The 12,401-nt window shown below is 40.5% G+C and overlaps 1 protein-coding gene across 1 annotated transcript in view; it reads right to left on the minus strand.

The window, feature by feature from the left end:
• Nucleotides 1-12,401, minus strand: part of ERAP1 (endoplasmic reticulum aminopeptidase 1) — a 25,566-nt gene continuing 13,165 nt past the window's right edge. The window contains exons 9-19 of the mRNA XM_034774091.1: nt 12,106-12,237; nt 10,689-10,772; nt 9,987-10,144; nt 9,401-9,480; nt 8,687-8,870; nt 6,913-7,069; nt 4,679-4,863; nt 3,501-3,662; nt 2,444-2,584; nt 2,237-2,318; nt 1-451 (exon numbers count right to left, since the gene is read on the minus strand). Coding sequence (XP_034629982.1) covers nt 308-451; nt 2,237-2,318; nt 2,444-2,584; nt 3,501-3,662; nt 4,679-4,863; nt 6,913-7,069; nt 8,687-8,870; nt 9,401-9,480; nt 9,987-10,144; nt 10,689-10,772; nt 12,106-12,237 — 1,509 coding nt within the window. The 3' untranslated portion in view covers nt 1-307. The remainder of the gene's footprint in view (nt 452-2,236; nt 2,319-2,443; nt 2,585-3,500; nt 3,663-4,678; nt 4,864-6,912; nt 7,070-8,686; nt 8,871-9,400; nt 9,481-9,986; nt 10,145-10,688; nt 10,773-12,105; nt 12,238-12,401) is intronic.

Consider the following 12,401-nt stretch of genomic DNA (forward strand, 5'->3'; position numbering starts at 1 on the left):
AATTCAAGTATTCCAATTTTAGAATTCAAAATCCCCAGTTTACACAGGCCACAGTGACCAATTTTTATTGCTCAACAATTGTGGATGATGGTTTATTATTGGATTGAAGGTGTGCATATAGAACCCTATCTTACTCCTATTGAAATTGATAGTCAATCTCATACAAAGGAACAGAATGGGGCCCATGCCATCACCTCTTTAATTAAATCACACCCCAAAACAACAAAAAAGCTTTAGATTTTTTGAAATTTTCACTGTTTTGTAATTCAAATTCAAATATTCAAAGCCAGATGCAATAATAAATCCTTCACATGTTATTTTGTAGCCATATTTTGATTTTTTCAAAGTTTATGTCCATCCAACGTATATTTTCTTCAATGGTTTCTACAGCTTGTTGGACACAGCGGAGCTGTGAACTTTTTTCCTCCAGAGAATTGAAGAATTCTTTCACCTATCAGAAAAAATTAGAACAAACAGTTGATGCATGCGTAAGAGGCAGTGAAGTCTAGTAACTAGTGCACAAGTTTAAAAAACTACAGGTTTCCAGTGTGACCTATAGTAAGTCTCTTAACTACTGTGACTGTCTACATGACAGCAGTTTTCTAAAAAACTTCACACGATTGGTAAAAGCAGAGCTCTGCCACACTGAGGCACCTAGTGCTGACAAGGCAGCTAAAACAGCAGCAACCATTTTTTAATACCATCTCAATTAAACCAGCTCAGAGCAGTGGCATCAGTGTAAGCAACAGTGGATCATTTTCAGAAACTTTTTTAATCCCAACCTACAGCAAAGTCAACTGGAGGCTAGGGGCTCAGCATGGAAACCCCCATGGTAGCTCTCAGCCCTTGTGTTCCTCACATCACACCCCCATTGCAGTGAAGGTGTCAGACCTTTCTCAGCCAACGACTACTTCCCAGCTAGTGTTTTAAGGGAGAGTCCCAACCACTGAGGCAAAAGATAGTTTTAATGACAGACAAGTGCTACCAAAGGTCACTGTAAGACTTTCCTTATTGAGATGTGAGGAGTCATGCTTTACAGAGTTACTGTGGGAAAACAAGTCATTTTGTCATTTATTGACTATATTAATGTTTGTTTGAAAACATGACCTCTGCTTCATCCTACAGCAGGGGTCGGCAATGTTTGGCACACGGCTTGCCAGGGTAAGCACCCTGGCGGGCCGGGCCAATTTATTTACCTGCTGACGCGGCAGGTTCGGCCGATCGCAGCCCCCATTGGCCGCGGTTCGCTGTCCCAGGCCAAAGGGGGCAGCGAGAAGCGGCACAGGCGAGGGATGTGCTGGCCGTGGCTTCCCGCCGCCCCCATTGGCCCGGGACAGCGAACCACGGCCAATGGGGGCTGCGATCGGCCGAACCTGCCGCATCAGCAGGTAAATAAACTGGCCCGCCCGCCAGGGTGCTTATCCTGGCGAGCCGCATGCCAAACGTTGCCAACCCCTGTCCTACAGTAATATCATATTGAAGGCCATGTGTCGTTTGCTGCAAGCAAGACCTAAATTCTGCAGCAAGTTCCTTGGAGTCCGTAGCAGCTTAGTGGGAAAGCTCCATTTAGATTTAAAACGGAGGCTTTCAACGAAGATTAAAACTAACAATATAATCAATACAGTAACAGTGCCCACATTTTGCACTGGGCCTCAGGTTTTCATCTGAAAAGTGGCATTAGAACTTCCCAACCTCACAGGAATGTTGTGAAGATACTGTACATATTAATGCTTGTGAGGTACTAAGATGAGCACCATGGCAGAGTGTATAAATAAAATTGGCCAGGCTAAACTTGATAGAAGTGGTACGGAAATGACAAGCCTTCCTATTCCCACTTTTCAGATGAAAACCTGAGGCCCAGAGGCATTAAGGAGACAAGAACACTGAGCAGGCAACAAACACCTGACGCTCACCCAGTGTTATAACCACAGGTCCATTCTTTCCCTTGCTATTGGCATATACTGCTATGCTTAGGGTCCTCAAACCCACAACTTGTATAGCATTTGTATAGCTTCAGGGGAGCTACAGTACTACTTCAATGTTTACTAACTTCCAATATTTACATGATCCTTAGGTATAACCTGTGATTAAGCCTATCATCTTCATAAAACTACTTCTGCACATAAAACAGACTCTGGCATTTCCAAAGGAGTCTAAGGAAGTTAGTCATCCAGCTCCCTTAGGTAGCTCTGAAAACCACAGCCAGAATGCATGATCTGAAAGTAAGACACTTCACCTCTGCAAGCTGTTCCCTTGTAGAATATTGATTTGTCACTCCGATTACCATGTGGGCTATAGAAGGTGAGCCAAGTTCAAACCTAGCGAAAAAGCCAAAAAACAATTACTAAAGATTTATTAAATGGATGATTTAATTTAAAACAGAGAAATAGATGTCAAATATAGCTAGCATAAGGGTCTGAGTAGAACAATCTGTGCAACTTACTTTTGTACAAGTTTATTCCAGTTTTCCTTCAAAAATTTCCATGCTAGATGATAGCCAGAAGGGTTTTTAGCAACAAACACAAGGATATGTGGAAGATCCTGGGTTTTTACTACATCACCAAGCAAACTTTGATCCATTATCCTAAAATCCCCAATGAGGATGGAAATGGAAAAGGTAACTAGACTGTTAGGCAGAAATGACGGATGGGTTACTTTGTTAAAACTACATTTCTTAACACCTTGGCTAAACACTATAACTGTCTTAATTTCAATTTTACTTTAAGATAAAATTTACTTTAGCAAAAGACTTCTGAGCCACTTGCATCACCCTAGTCCCATGAGGTTCATCATGAAAGTTATTAAGATTATCTCCATTTCAGGAAATCTAGAATAAAATCAACATAATGCTTTGAACTTTAACAGCACCTTTCATCCCACAATTTCAAAATTAACGTGAACCTTAGTTGTCTTGAGAGATAGATAAGTATCATCCCCTTTTTGCAGATCAGGAAATTGAGGCACTATTCATTAAAAAAAAAATTAGTGCCTCTTGGTAGCATCAACGCACAGTGAAATGACTTGTTCGGTTTCACAATGCAAATCAGTGGCAGAAATGGTAGCTGTAACATTTCTAAATGTTCCTTTCCTCCTATGATGCTAAAAGGAGAGAGGGCATGTATCTACTGTGGCTGGAGCTCTCTCAAAACACTGAGGGACAATGTTTTTAAGAGTCAACCCCCCCTTGCATGCATAAGAAATATATAGGTACACTGCAATTACAGTAACTTTACATGCAAAAGGTAATCAAGTGCTTAAATAGTCACTTGTTTCTGCCTTTCTCCAATTGACAGCTGAAAATGCAAACGTGTGTGTGCACCAGCCTCTGGTGTCAAGTTTTAAATTGCAACTTCCCCTTCTTTTATAAGGCATTTTATAATACTGTGCATTGAAGATGCTAGAAAAGTGCTCATTGCTGTAGTTCACATTTCACTCAAGTTTGGTTCCTCCCTCTCCACTCCCATACAAACACTTCCTTCATAAAACAGTAAATTACTCACCACTGAAGTTTGTCCTTATTTCTGCTAATACTGAGAGCAACTTCAATCTGATTTCTCTCAGTGTTGAACCAAGGTAGCCTGTATTTACTAAAAAGGAAGTCCCAACCTTCGATTGTCTGGGCTCCAACAGCATATACTGCAGTTTTAACATCATTGGGCAAACTGCAACAAATTGGAAACCAAGTTACACTCTACTTCATATTTCCATTATGATGGATACTTCCATTCTGATTCACCATCCCATTACACCAGTTGTACACTAGAAATCATTCTGGTATAACAAAAGGGTGAATTAGGCCTTTAATTTTTCTCCGTCTGTCCCTATTCATGATTCCTAAGTGTTGCCAAAGGAGGAGTTTGCCTTCAGTCTAAAAGTATCCGGGTATTTATTGTTAGTGAGACTCAGTAGGCAGCACACGCTACTTTGAACCTAGAAGACCGGGGTTCAAGACTCATTCCAGAGCAGATCCTGTTTTGCCAAGGAAGAGTTTTATTAAGAGATGTTAGTCATTCAGAGATGTTTAAATAGTAATCATGTTACCTATGTAAGAGTTACAGATCCTATGTCACTTTCTGAAAGAGCTGTCCTGGTCAACAAGCCCTCTCCCAAAGATGGCTGGCAAAAGTTTTATTTAAAATTGGTCTTGTTTCATTATTTGGGTGTTTTTCACATTGGAAATATCAGGAATGCTGGTTTTGCTAAATGACCTGCTGGTGGTATCTCAGCATGTTTACTGTGAACTCTGACTCGTTAAATTAAGGAGTGGAGAAAGTGAATCTTTAACAAAGATGGCCTGTATCCAAAATGTTAGTGAGTAGCAGGTGACCTGAAAGTATATGGTGTATAAATAAAACCCTTCAGACCTTCTTTCTCCACCATAAAAAAGCAAAACAAAGGGGCATAACTCTAATTTCCCTTTTCCCTTTCACCTTTAGTAAAACAAGGTCCAAAGTACAAAGTGGTGTATGAGCTCTCAGTGAGTACACAATAGCTGTCCAGTCCAGAGGGAATTGGGAGTCTGAGATGAGAAAGTACTAAAAAAGGTTAATATTTGGTTCCCTGAAAGGGCTGAAGTATGGGCAGCTGCTTTATTACTAGATCAATTCACCAATACTAAATCAAAAGGGAAAACATTAATTCATCCTTCACCTCTACTGAATTTACTATGAAAACAGACCGTAAAGTTCCATTGGATTCCTTCCATTTCATAAAATAGTCTTCTGCTTTGTCCACACACGGCTGGTACTTGCGCGCACACGCAAACAGGAGTAGGGAACTGCGAAGCATTCTCTCAGACACTGAGCCCTCATCATTCCAGGACTGTTTGTCAATTAGGTCTTTAAACAGATTGACTATGTACCCCTAAAACAATTTAATAATAAAAAGATTTTATTTAACACACTTACGTATAAATACTGCCTCTTGAAATGTATTACTTATGCTGTTGTTGGCACTAGTAATTTAAATCAACATCTAAACCACTTATCTTTGGTTAAATCCTCCAATAAATCTTCAAACCCATGTCACTTTTTAAATATTTTCATTTTACAAATTTTACCAACATTTAGCAAAAATTAACTTATTAGCTGTTCATATCTGTCTCTCTGAAAATCAGGGTTTTGTGCCATACCAACCATCCATTATTTTAATTCATCAGTTTTAAATATAATGGGATGACAAGTAGTTTCAGTGTTCAACTACTTCACCATCTGTTACCGTGATCCTACAAGCAGACCAACGTGGATGGACCCCTGTGCAGCCACCATTCAATTCTCCCCTCTCTGTACATGCAGGCATACAAAAGCAGCCCAAGAGGGCTAGTTCAGTGGTTTGAGCATTGACCTGCCAAACCCAGGATTGTGAGTTCAATCCTTAAGGGGGCCATTTAGGGAACTGGGATAAAAATCTGATTAGTCCTGCTTTGAGCAGGGGGTCAGACTAGATGACCTCCTGAGGTCCCTTCCAATCCTGATATTCTATGATAGTGGGCATCTCCATGGATGTAAAGGTTCACCCATGTGAATCTGATTACAGGATTGGGGCCTACACTCCATAGGAACTAGTGCATTCAACTCAGTGCTGTGTGTAAAATCAGTGGGCCAAATCCATCCCTGGTGTAACTCCCGGGCAGACAGTGCTATTCCAGGGGTGAATTTGGTTCAGTAAAGTTAACTGAGCAAATTCTGGAACAAGCAAAATCGAAAGAAATCACATCCTTCCTAAATAATATAAATCATAATTGCTAGAGCATCACCTTCTAATGTATAATTATAATACCAAACAATAGTTCAAGCTATTGCATCTCAACATTCTGCAAGGAATTGCTCTGAATATTCTACCTATCTAATTTTCTCTAGAACTATACTTAGAGAAAAGAATAAGATTTTTAACACCCCAATTTTTTATAAACATGCACTTCTTGCTTATTTTACAATCTTCTAATTTCACAACCCTTGCCTTCCTGGCTGAATTGAAAGCCGGGTCTGGAAGTACTAATCAGACAATAAACAGAGCAGAGTAGCAGGACAGACAGGACAGTCTTGAGGTTAAGGATGGGGCTCTACAGATCTAGACTCTGCCTGTGCCTCAGTTCCCCATCTGCAAAATGGTGATAATACTTCCCTCCCCTACTGGGGTGTTGTGAGGATAGAGGCATTAAAGTTTGTGAAGGGCTCAGATACTGCTGTGTTGGGGCCACAATGGTCTTTAGATACACAACAGAGGCAGCAGTCTTGGTAGGATACCTGTAGTCACTGGGAGGACCACTGAACTTGGACTGATTGTGTATTTGCCTGCCAGCTACATGCACATACAAAGAAAAGAGGATTGAACAGTGGCTGCTCCAAAAGAGATACAACTGCCAGGATCTGGCTACATCTCTGGCAGCTGCAGGCTTTTCTGACCTGCCAGGATACTGGAACAATAGAAAAACATGCAGCCATCAGGGAAAGGAACTCACTCCTGGGATTCTCAGGCTGGCAGTCAAAGGCTCATCTTCTCTTTCCCACCCATCTTGTCAAGTGCCTGCTCCCTCTGTTCTCCCTTATTGCCCCTGCAAAAATAAGCCCTTTCTCCTCTGGTGAGAGGGAGAAAGCAGTAAGGACTGATGGGGCTCCCAGGATAACCTCTGGTAGAACACTGCTGCCAGGTCACAGCTCTACACATCATCATGACCGCAACTTCCCCACCTACTCCCTGACTTCAGCCAGGAAATGAATACAGAAACAGAGGCTATAAAGAAAAAAATATGACTAAAAAATACAGTTATTGATAGCAAGCCAGTAGAGTGGAGTGGGGTTTTTTTAATTTTATTTTAAACCCAAATTTAAACTATTTATTTTTTTCAAAGTGTGCTTACAGGGTATAGCCACTATTTTAGTGTTAGCCAGTTTTAGGTGCTTTCTGTCTTACCTTTAACTGATTTTCTACATCATCCATGTCCCTTTTCTCCATGAGCTTGTACATAGGAATCAGCTCATTCATACCTTGGAATACAGGCATAATTTGGGATTCATGTTTCAAATACAAAGATAAATCAAGAGCTTTAGAAATTGATAGTTTTCCAATACTGAGAGAGAAAAAGAGGGAGAGGGAGAGAGAGAGAAAACACTATAAATAAAATTAAATGAGCTAGTTTCTACTTAATTCCTTTAGAATCCTGAAGTTATCATCACACAAATGGAAAAGCCTAGAAACAAACTCCTGAAAGACAAATGTGGCCAACAAACCACATAAGACATGAAACCTTCTGGTATCTGATACAGCAGAAGGTGAAGATTAACGTGAATTAATGGGTTATAAAGTAAGAGATTAAAATCAGTCCCAGATCTAGCTGGAAACCTGGGAGAGTTGACAGGTGTTTGTGGTTTGTGTTTGTTTGACTGTTTTGCAGTGGTGATGGTGGTAGTATGATTGCAGTCCCCTGGAGGACAGTACTGCATGAACTAGATGGGAGGAGCATTTTCCACCACACACCCACTTTCCTCAGCAGCAATGAGAAAAGGGGATATGGCTTATCCAATTCCACCTTCTCCCTCCCCGTATTCAAGCATGCGTGTGTGTGTGGGGGGGGGGGGGAGGGGGGGGGAGCTGTTTAGCTGTGCTACAGAACAGGGTGTGAGGCTGGAAGTGCTAGTGATCTTTAGTGTTGCAGAAGGAGTGCATTCCCAGTGAAAACTTCCCTTTCATAAGCTTCAGTAAGGGACAAGTTTAGTAGGCCCCAAGTCTGGGTGTTGCCTACATGTATCCGAAACAAGGGCAGGACTATAAAAGCATCCTCATGGGCTCAAAAGTGGGACTATGGTGAGCTCATAGGTATGGGCTGGAGACATATTCTCTGCCTGGAAAGGCTTGCAGCCTCTTTAGAAAATGGTGTAACTGTGAAAAGTGTTAAAAGAAGATACATGTTCATGTATCTATGTACTGTTGTATATTAATGCACGGTTAGCACCAGCAGAAAGCCCCTTGCATGGGTACAATTCTGACCACTTGTTCTGCTGCCTGGAACAGCTCTTTCAGGTCACTAAGTGTGTGGCATATTTGTGTTCTCATACTTTGTACAGTTTGTTGAGGTTACTGTCAGGTATGAATTGAGGTAAAGTAGCATGTCATTAAAGGAAGCTTGGTTATCACATTTTGGAGAAATATTTGGAGCTTGCAAAAGAGGGTAAAGACTCAGCCTACAAAAGCTCTTGAAATCCTGGCTCGGCCATGCCAAACACTTGACCTGCAACAGGAAATCGTTCAGTATCTAAGGTAGCGGTCGCACACAGACCCCTCCAGAGTGCAAATTGAGCTGAAGTGATGGGGTTGTGAAAAGTGAACCACTGCCCATAAGGGACTGATTTAAGACACCAAATCTTAGGGTTAATTGAAAACCTTATTCTCAAAAGGCAGCAGATCAGTGCTGCTGGAATCAATTGACTTACACAGTATCACAGACAGTGTTTTGATTATAATGGTTACGTTCTCAAGGTCAGTGTATATTCTCAGTTACATGACACCCTTGAAGTCAATGGAGACATTCCAGATTTGCATTGCTGTAAACAAGATCAGAATCTGACCCCATCTCTGTTTAAAGGATTTAATTACAACAAATTATACAAGAGTAAATGTTTTCTGCTTTAGTGACACACAATATGAATTGTATCATTTGCCTTTTTAAGACTCATACAGTGTGCCTTACCTCACAAGCTGGAATACATTGTTAATGAGACTCGCTCTATCATTGCTGCTAATTGCTGTATGGTTTTCTTTTAAAAGGCTAATCAGAGCATCCCATCCATCATCTTCATAGTGCACAATGTAATAACCATTCATTCCCACATTGAATTTTATCCATTCTACCTCTTCTGGGAGGATGAGGACATCTGAAAACAAAATAAATTATAACTCCATTCTCTCTTTATTGATTCAAACACTATTTGATAAGACGACCATGTAATGGATGAAGAGCTCAGCACTTGCACAGTCCATTTCATACATTAAATTTGGACAAAAAATAATCCTGGTACAATAGCTAAAGCTGGTCTTGGTCTCTTTTTCAGTAAAAGGAAGAGATGCTATAGTTTCTGAATACATTAAGAGATATAGCTCAGTAATATTGTTATCGGAATCTATCAACATTTTCACCACAAAACCCAATTTTTCCAGCTGGTTATATATAAGTCAGTTGTTTTATATATATCTCATCTGCCAAAAGCTGGCATTCGCTTGTCCTCGTGAACCATTCTTTTTTAAAAGCATTATTGAAATTAGATCTGTGATAACAAAAATAAAAAGTAGAACTGCCAGTTTTATCCTCCCTCCCACACAAAATAGCTGTAGAGCTAAAATGGCTAAACTTTGCAAGCACTGTAACTAATCCTTCAAATGGACTAATCACTTTAAAGGACATTACCTGTTTTAGTTGTCAGCAAAAATCTTTGCACAGTGTCAGATTTACTAGTAATGTACGTTAATGGAACATGCCACAAGTACCTATTGCAAAGTAAAAATGGTTATTTTAGTGACAGAATATTTAATTGCAATAGCTACTCTAGAGAAGGTTGGACCTATGTTTGGGTAGTGAGCTACACTGCTATGTTGGGAACAAAGATTCGGAAGTGACTGACTCTGGAACACTTCTTGGGAGTATGTGGATTCATGGTGTAGAGAGACTTACGCAGACTTCATTACTCTCATGGCTGAGACAAAATGTGGCCATCCTCTTGCTACAGTATCCTACCCCAATCTCAACTTAGAAGAAGATTACCCTAGAAAGCCCAGATATAAGACACTTTTATTTCTATGGACTTATTATAATGGACCTCAGTTATAGCTTCTTAACACTATACCAGTTTTCAAATAAGCAATACCAAAATGTAACTTTTGTTCCTTTAAGAACAACAACAGCAGTTACTACTATGCAGAATAGATTGTCACTAGTGGATTTTCCAGTTTGCCTAGACTATGACGGAGAGCATCACTTGCTCATTTTCTATTACCCTGTTGATGGAGAAGAATCTGATCCCTTCATATAGTGCTCTTGATGCAGATGGACATTCTTTCCTTTTACTGTGACAGTTACTAGTGGAAAACCCTTTTGTAATGTCCAAGTGTTCATCATTGTCGTCACATCAAGAATCTCTCTCCTGGTCCAGTGCTGATTTATATGAGGCAAAAACAAAATACATAAGAACAGAGTGAGGATGGAATATACTGGCAAGGAAGCAGAGATGAGTGAGTGGCAACTTCATAAGAGCTACCAACTGCTGATGAGCGAAAAAACAAGTTTACAGGAATTACATACTGAAGTTTGGATTGGGGCCTGGGATATCTTTCACCTTATGGTGGACAGAATAACCTTTAGATGCTTATATGGCTGTCACTGCTATTAATCATAAGTGTACCAATCAGTATTGGGCTCTTTAGGGGATAGATTTTTGTTCCATCTCAGGTTTTTGTTCAAGTATATATTCAACAGGTAAAACCCAAGGAAAATTTTTAACAGTAATATAAAGTCCAGGCTTCCAGCAGTATCCAATAAACTTATATTCTCACAAGTAGGGTTCTGAGCACAATAGGCTCATGCTCCCAGGAAGGGAATACACTAATTTTAAACATGATGAAAACTGAAGAATTAAATGTTAGTGTACAGTAACACAGCAGACTTATAACTAGCAATAAGTAGGAAAATAGAAGCTTACTGCACTTGAAGATGTTTGTTGGTTTCTGGTGCAAAAGCCATCACCTTGTAGTTGGCTTTCCTGGGTGTCACCCACAGGACAAGTCTGAAAAAATTAAATATTATTTCCCTTTAATTTTACAATTATGAATAATGAATGCAGCTTAAAGTGATTAATCTGTTCAGTAATATATTAGGTTGGATGGTGGATATTCACAGGGAGATACTTTGGTACAACCCCCTGTGACGTTGCACTCCATATCCTTTATGGAAATATGCTTATGAGTGTAAATATAATGTAACTGGAATACGGTTTATGCAAAAAGTCTCTTGTAAGATATCATTACAAAGCTTATAATCTACTGAGTGTGTTCATCCTATTTGTATGAATGTATCATTCTTGTATCTGATGCTAGAAATATGAAGTATTACTCTGAGGTCCTATTGTAATTATGCAAAGTGTGGGCCATTAATGGTGGCTTGGAATCTTGATGGTTCCCATTAACTAGGACAATTGGTTGTAAATGGCTCTGTTTACTTGTAAGCCTTCCTGTATACGTGGGTGCCAGCCAATGGGTAATGAAGTCTCACAGGACATGTGATCATGTCACCAGGTACTGGAATCCATCTTAAACCTGGTGCTTTGCCATTTAGAAGGAGGGGGGGGATCCAGAGAGACAAAAGATTCCCGCCTTATGCCAAAGCTATAAAAGGGGGTGGAACAGAACAAAGGGGGCTGCCAGTAATGAGAAATCCCGGAATTACCACCTGAGCTGGAATTAACAAGGTCTGTACCAGGGGAAAGGATTGGGCCCAGCCTAAGAAGGGGTCTAGTCTGTGAAAGATGCTTATTGGAACATCTCTGAGGGTGTGATTTACCTGTATTCCGTTCCTTAAATGTATTAGGCTTAGACTTGCGTGTTTTGTTTTATCTTATTTTGCTTGGTAACTTACTTTGTTCTGTCCGTTATTGCTTGAAACCACTTAAATCCTACTTTTTATACTGAATAAAATCACCTTTGTTTATTATTAAACCCAGAGTAAGTGATTAATACCTGGGGGAGCAAACAGCTGTGCATCTCTCTCCATGAGTGTTATAGAGGGCAGGCAATTTAGGAGTTTACCCTGTATAAGATTTATACAAAGCAAAACGGATTTATTTGGGGTTTGGATCCCATTGGGAGCTGAGTTTCTGGGTGCTAGAGATAGGAAACCTGCTGAGAAGTTTTGGTTAAAGTCTGCAGCTTTGGGGGCGTGGTTCAGACCCTGGGTCTGTGCTGCAGCAAAGTAGCATGTCTGGCTCAACAAGACAGGGTTCTGGAGTCCCAAGCTGGCAGGGAAAACAGGCTCGGAGGTAGTTTCAGCACGTCAAGTGACAGTCCCAAGGGGGTCTCTGTGACTGAACCTGTCACCCCCCCCCCCCCCCAAGAAATACTTGCATGTGCCAGACTGTTCCATAGATCTTCATTTTTTGTATTCTGATAGCTGTACTTCCGCAGATATTGTACAAGACCAGCTTTAAACATATCTGCATTCAAGTAATCCCTTAACATATTTAGAATACAAGCTCCCTGAAAAGGAAGTGATAAACATTTTACAAAACTAATCTTTAGATCAGGGGCAGGCAAACTTTTTGCCATGAGGGCCGCATCGGGTTTCATAAATTGTATGGAGGGCCGGTTAGGGGAGGGGGTCGTGGCCCGGCCCCCACCTCCTATCTGCCCCCCCCCCCGCT

The sequence above is a fragment of the Trachemys scripta genome, chromosome 6, assembly GCF_013100865.1.
Source record: "Trachemys scripta elegans isolate TJP31775 chromosome 6, CAS_Tse_1.0, whole genome shotgun sequence".
NCBI classification, from domain to species: Eukaryota; Metazoa; Chordata; order Testudines; family Emydidae; genus Trachemys; species Trachemys scripta.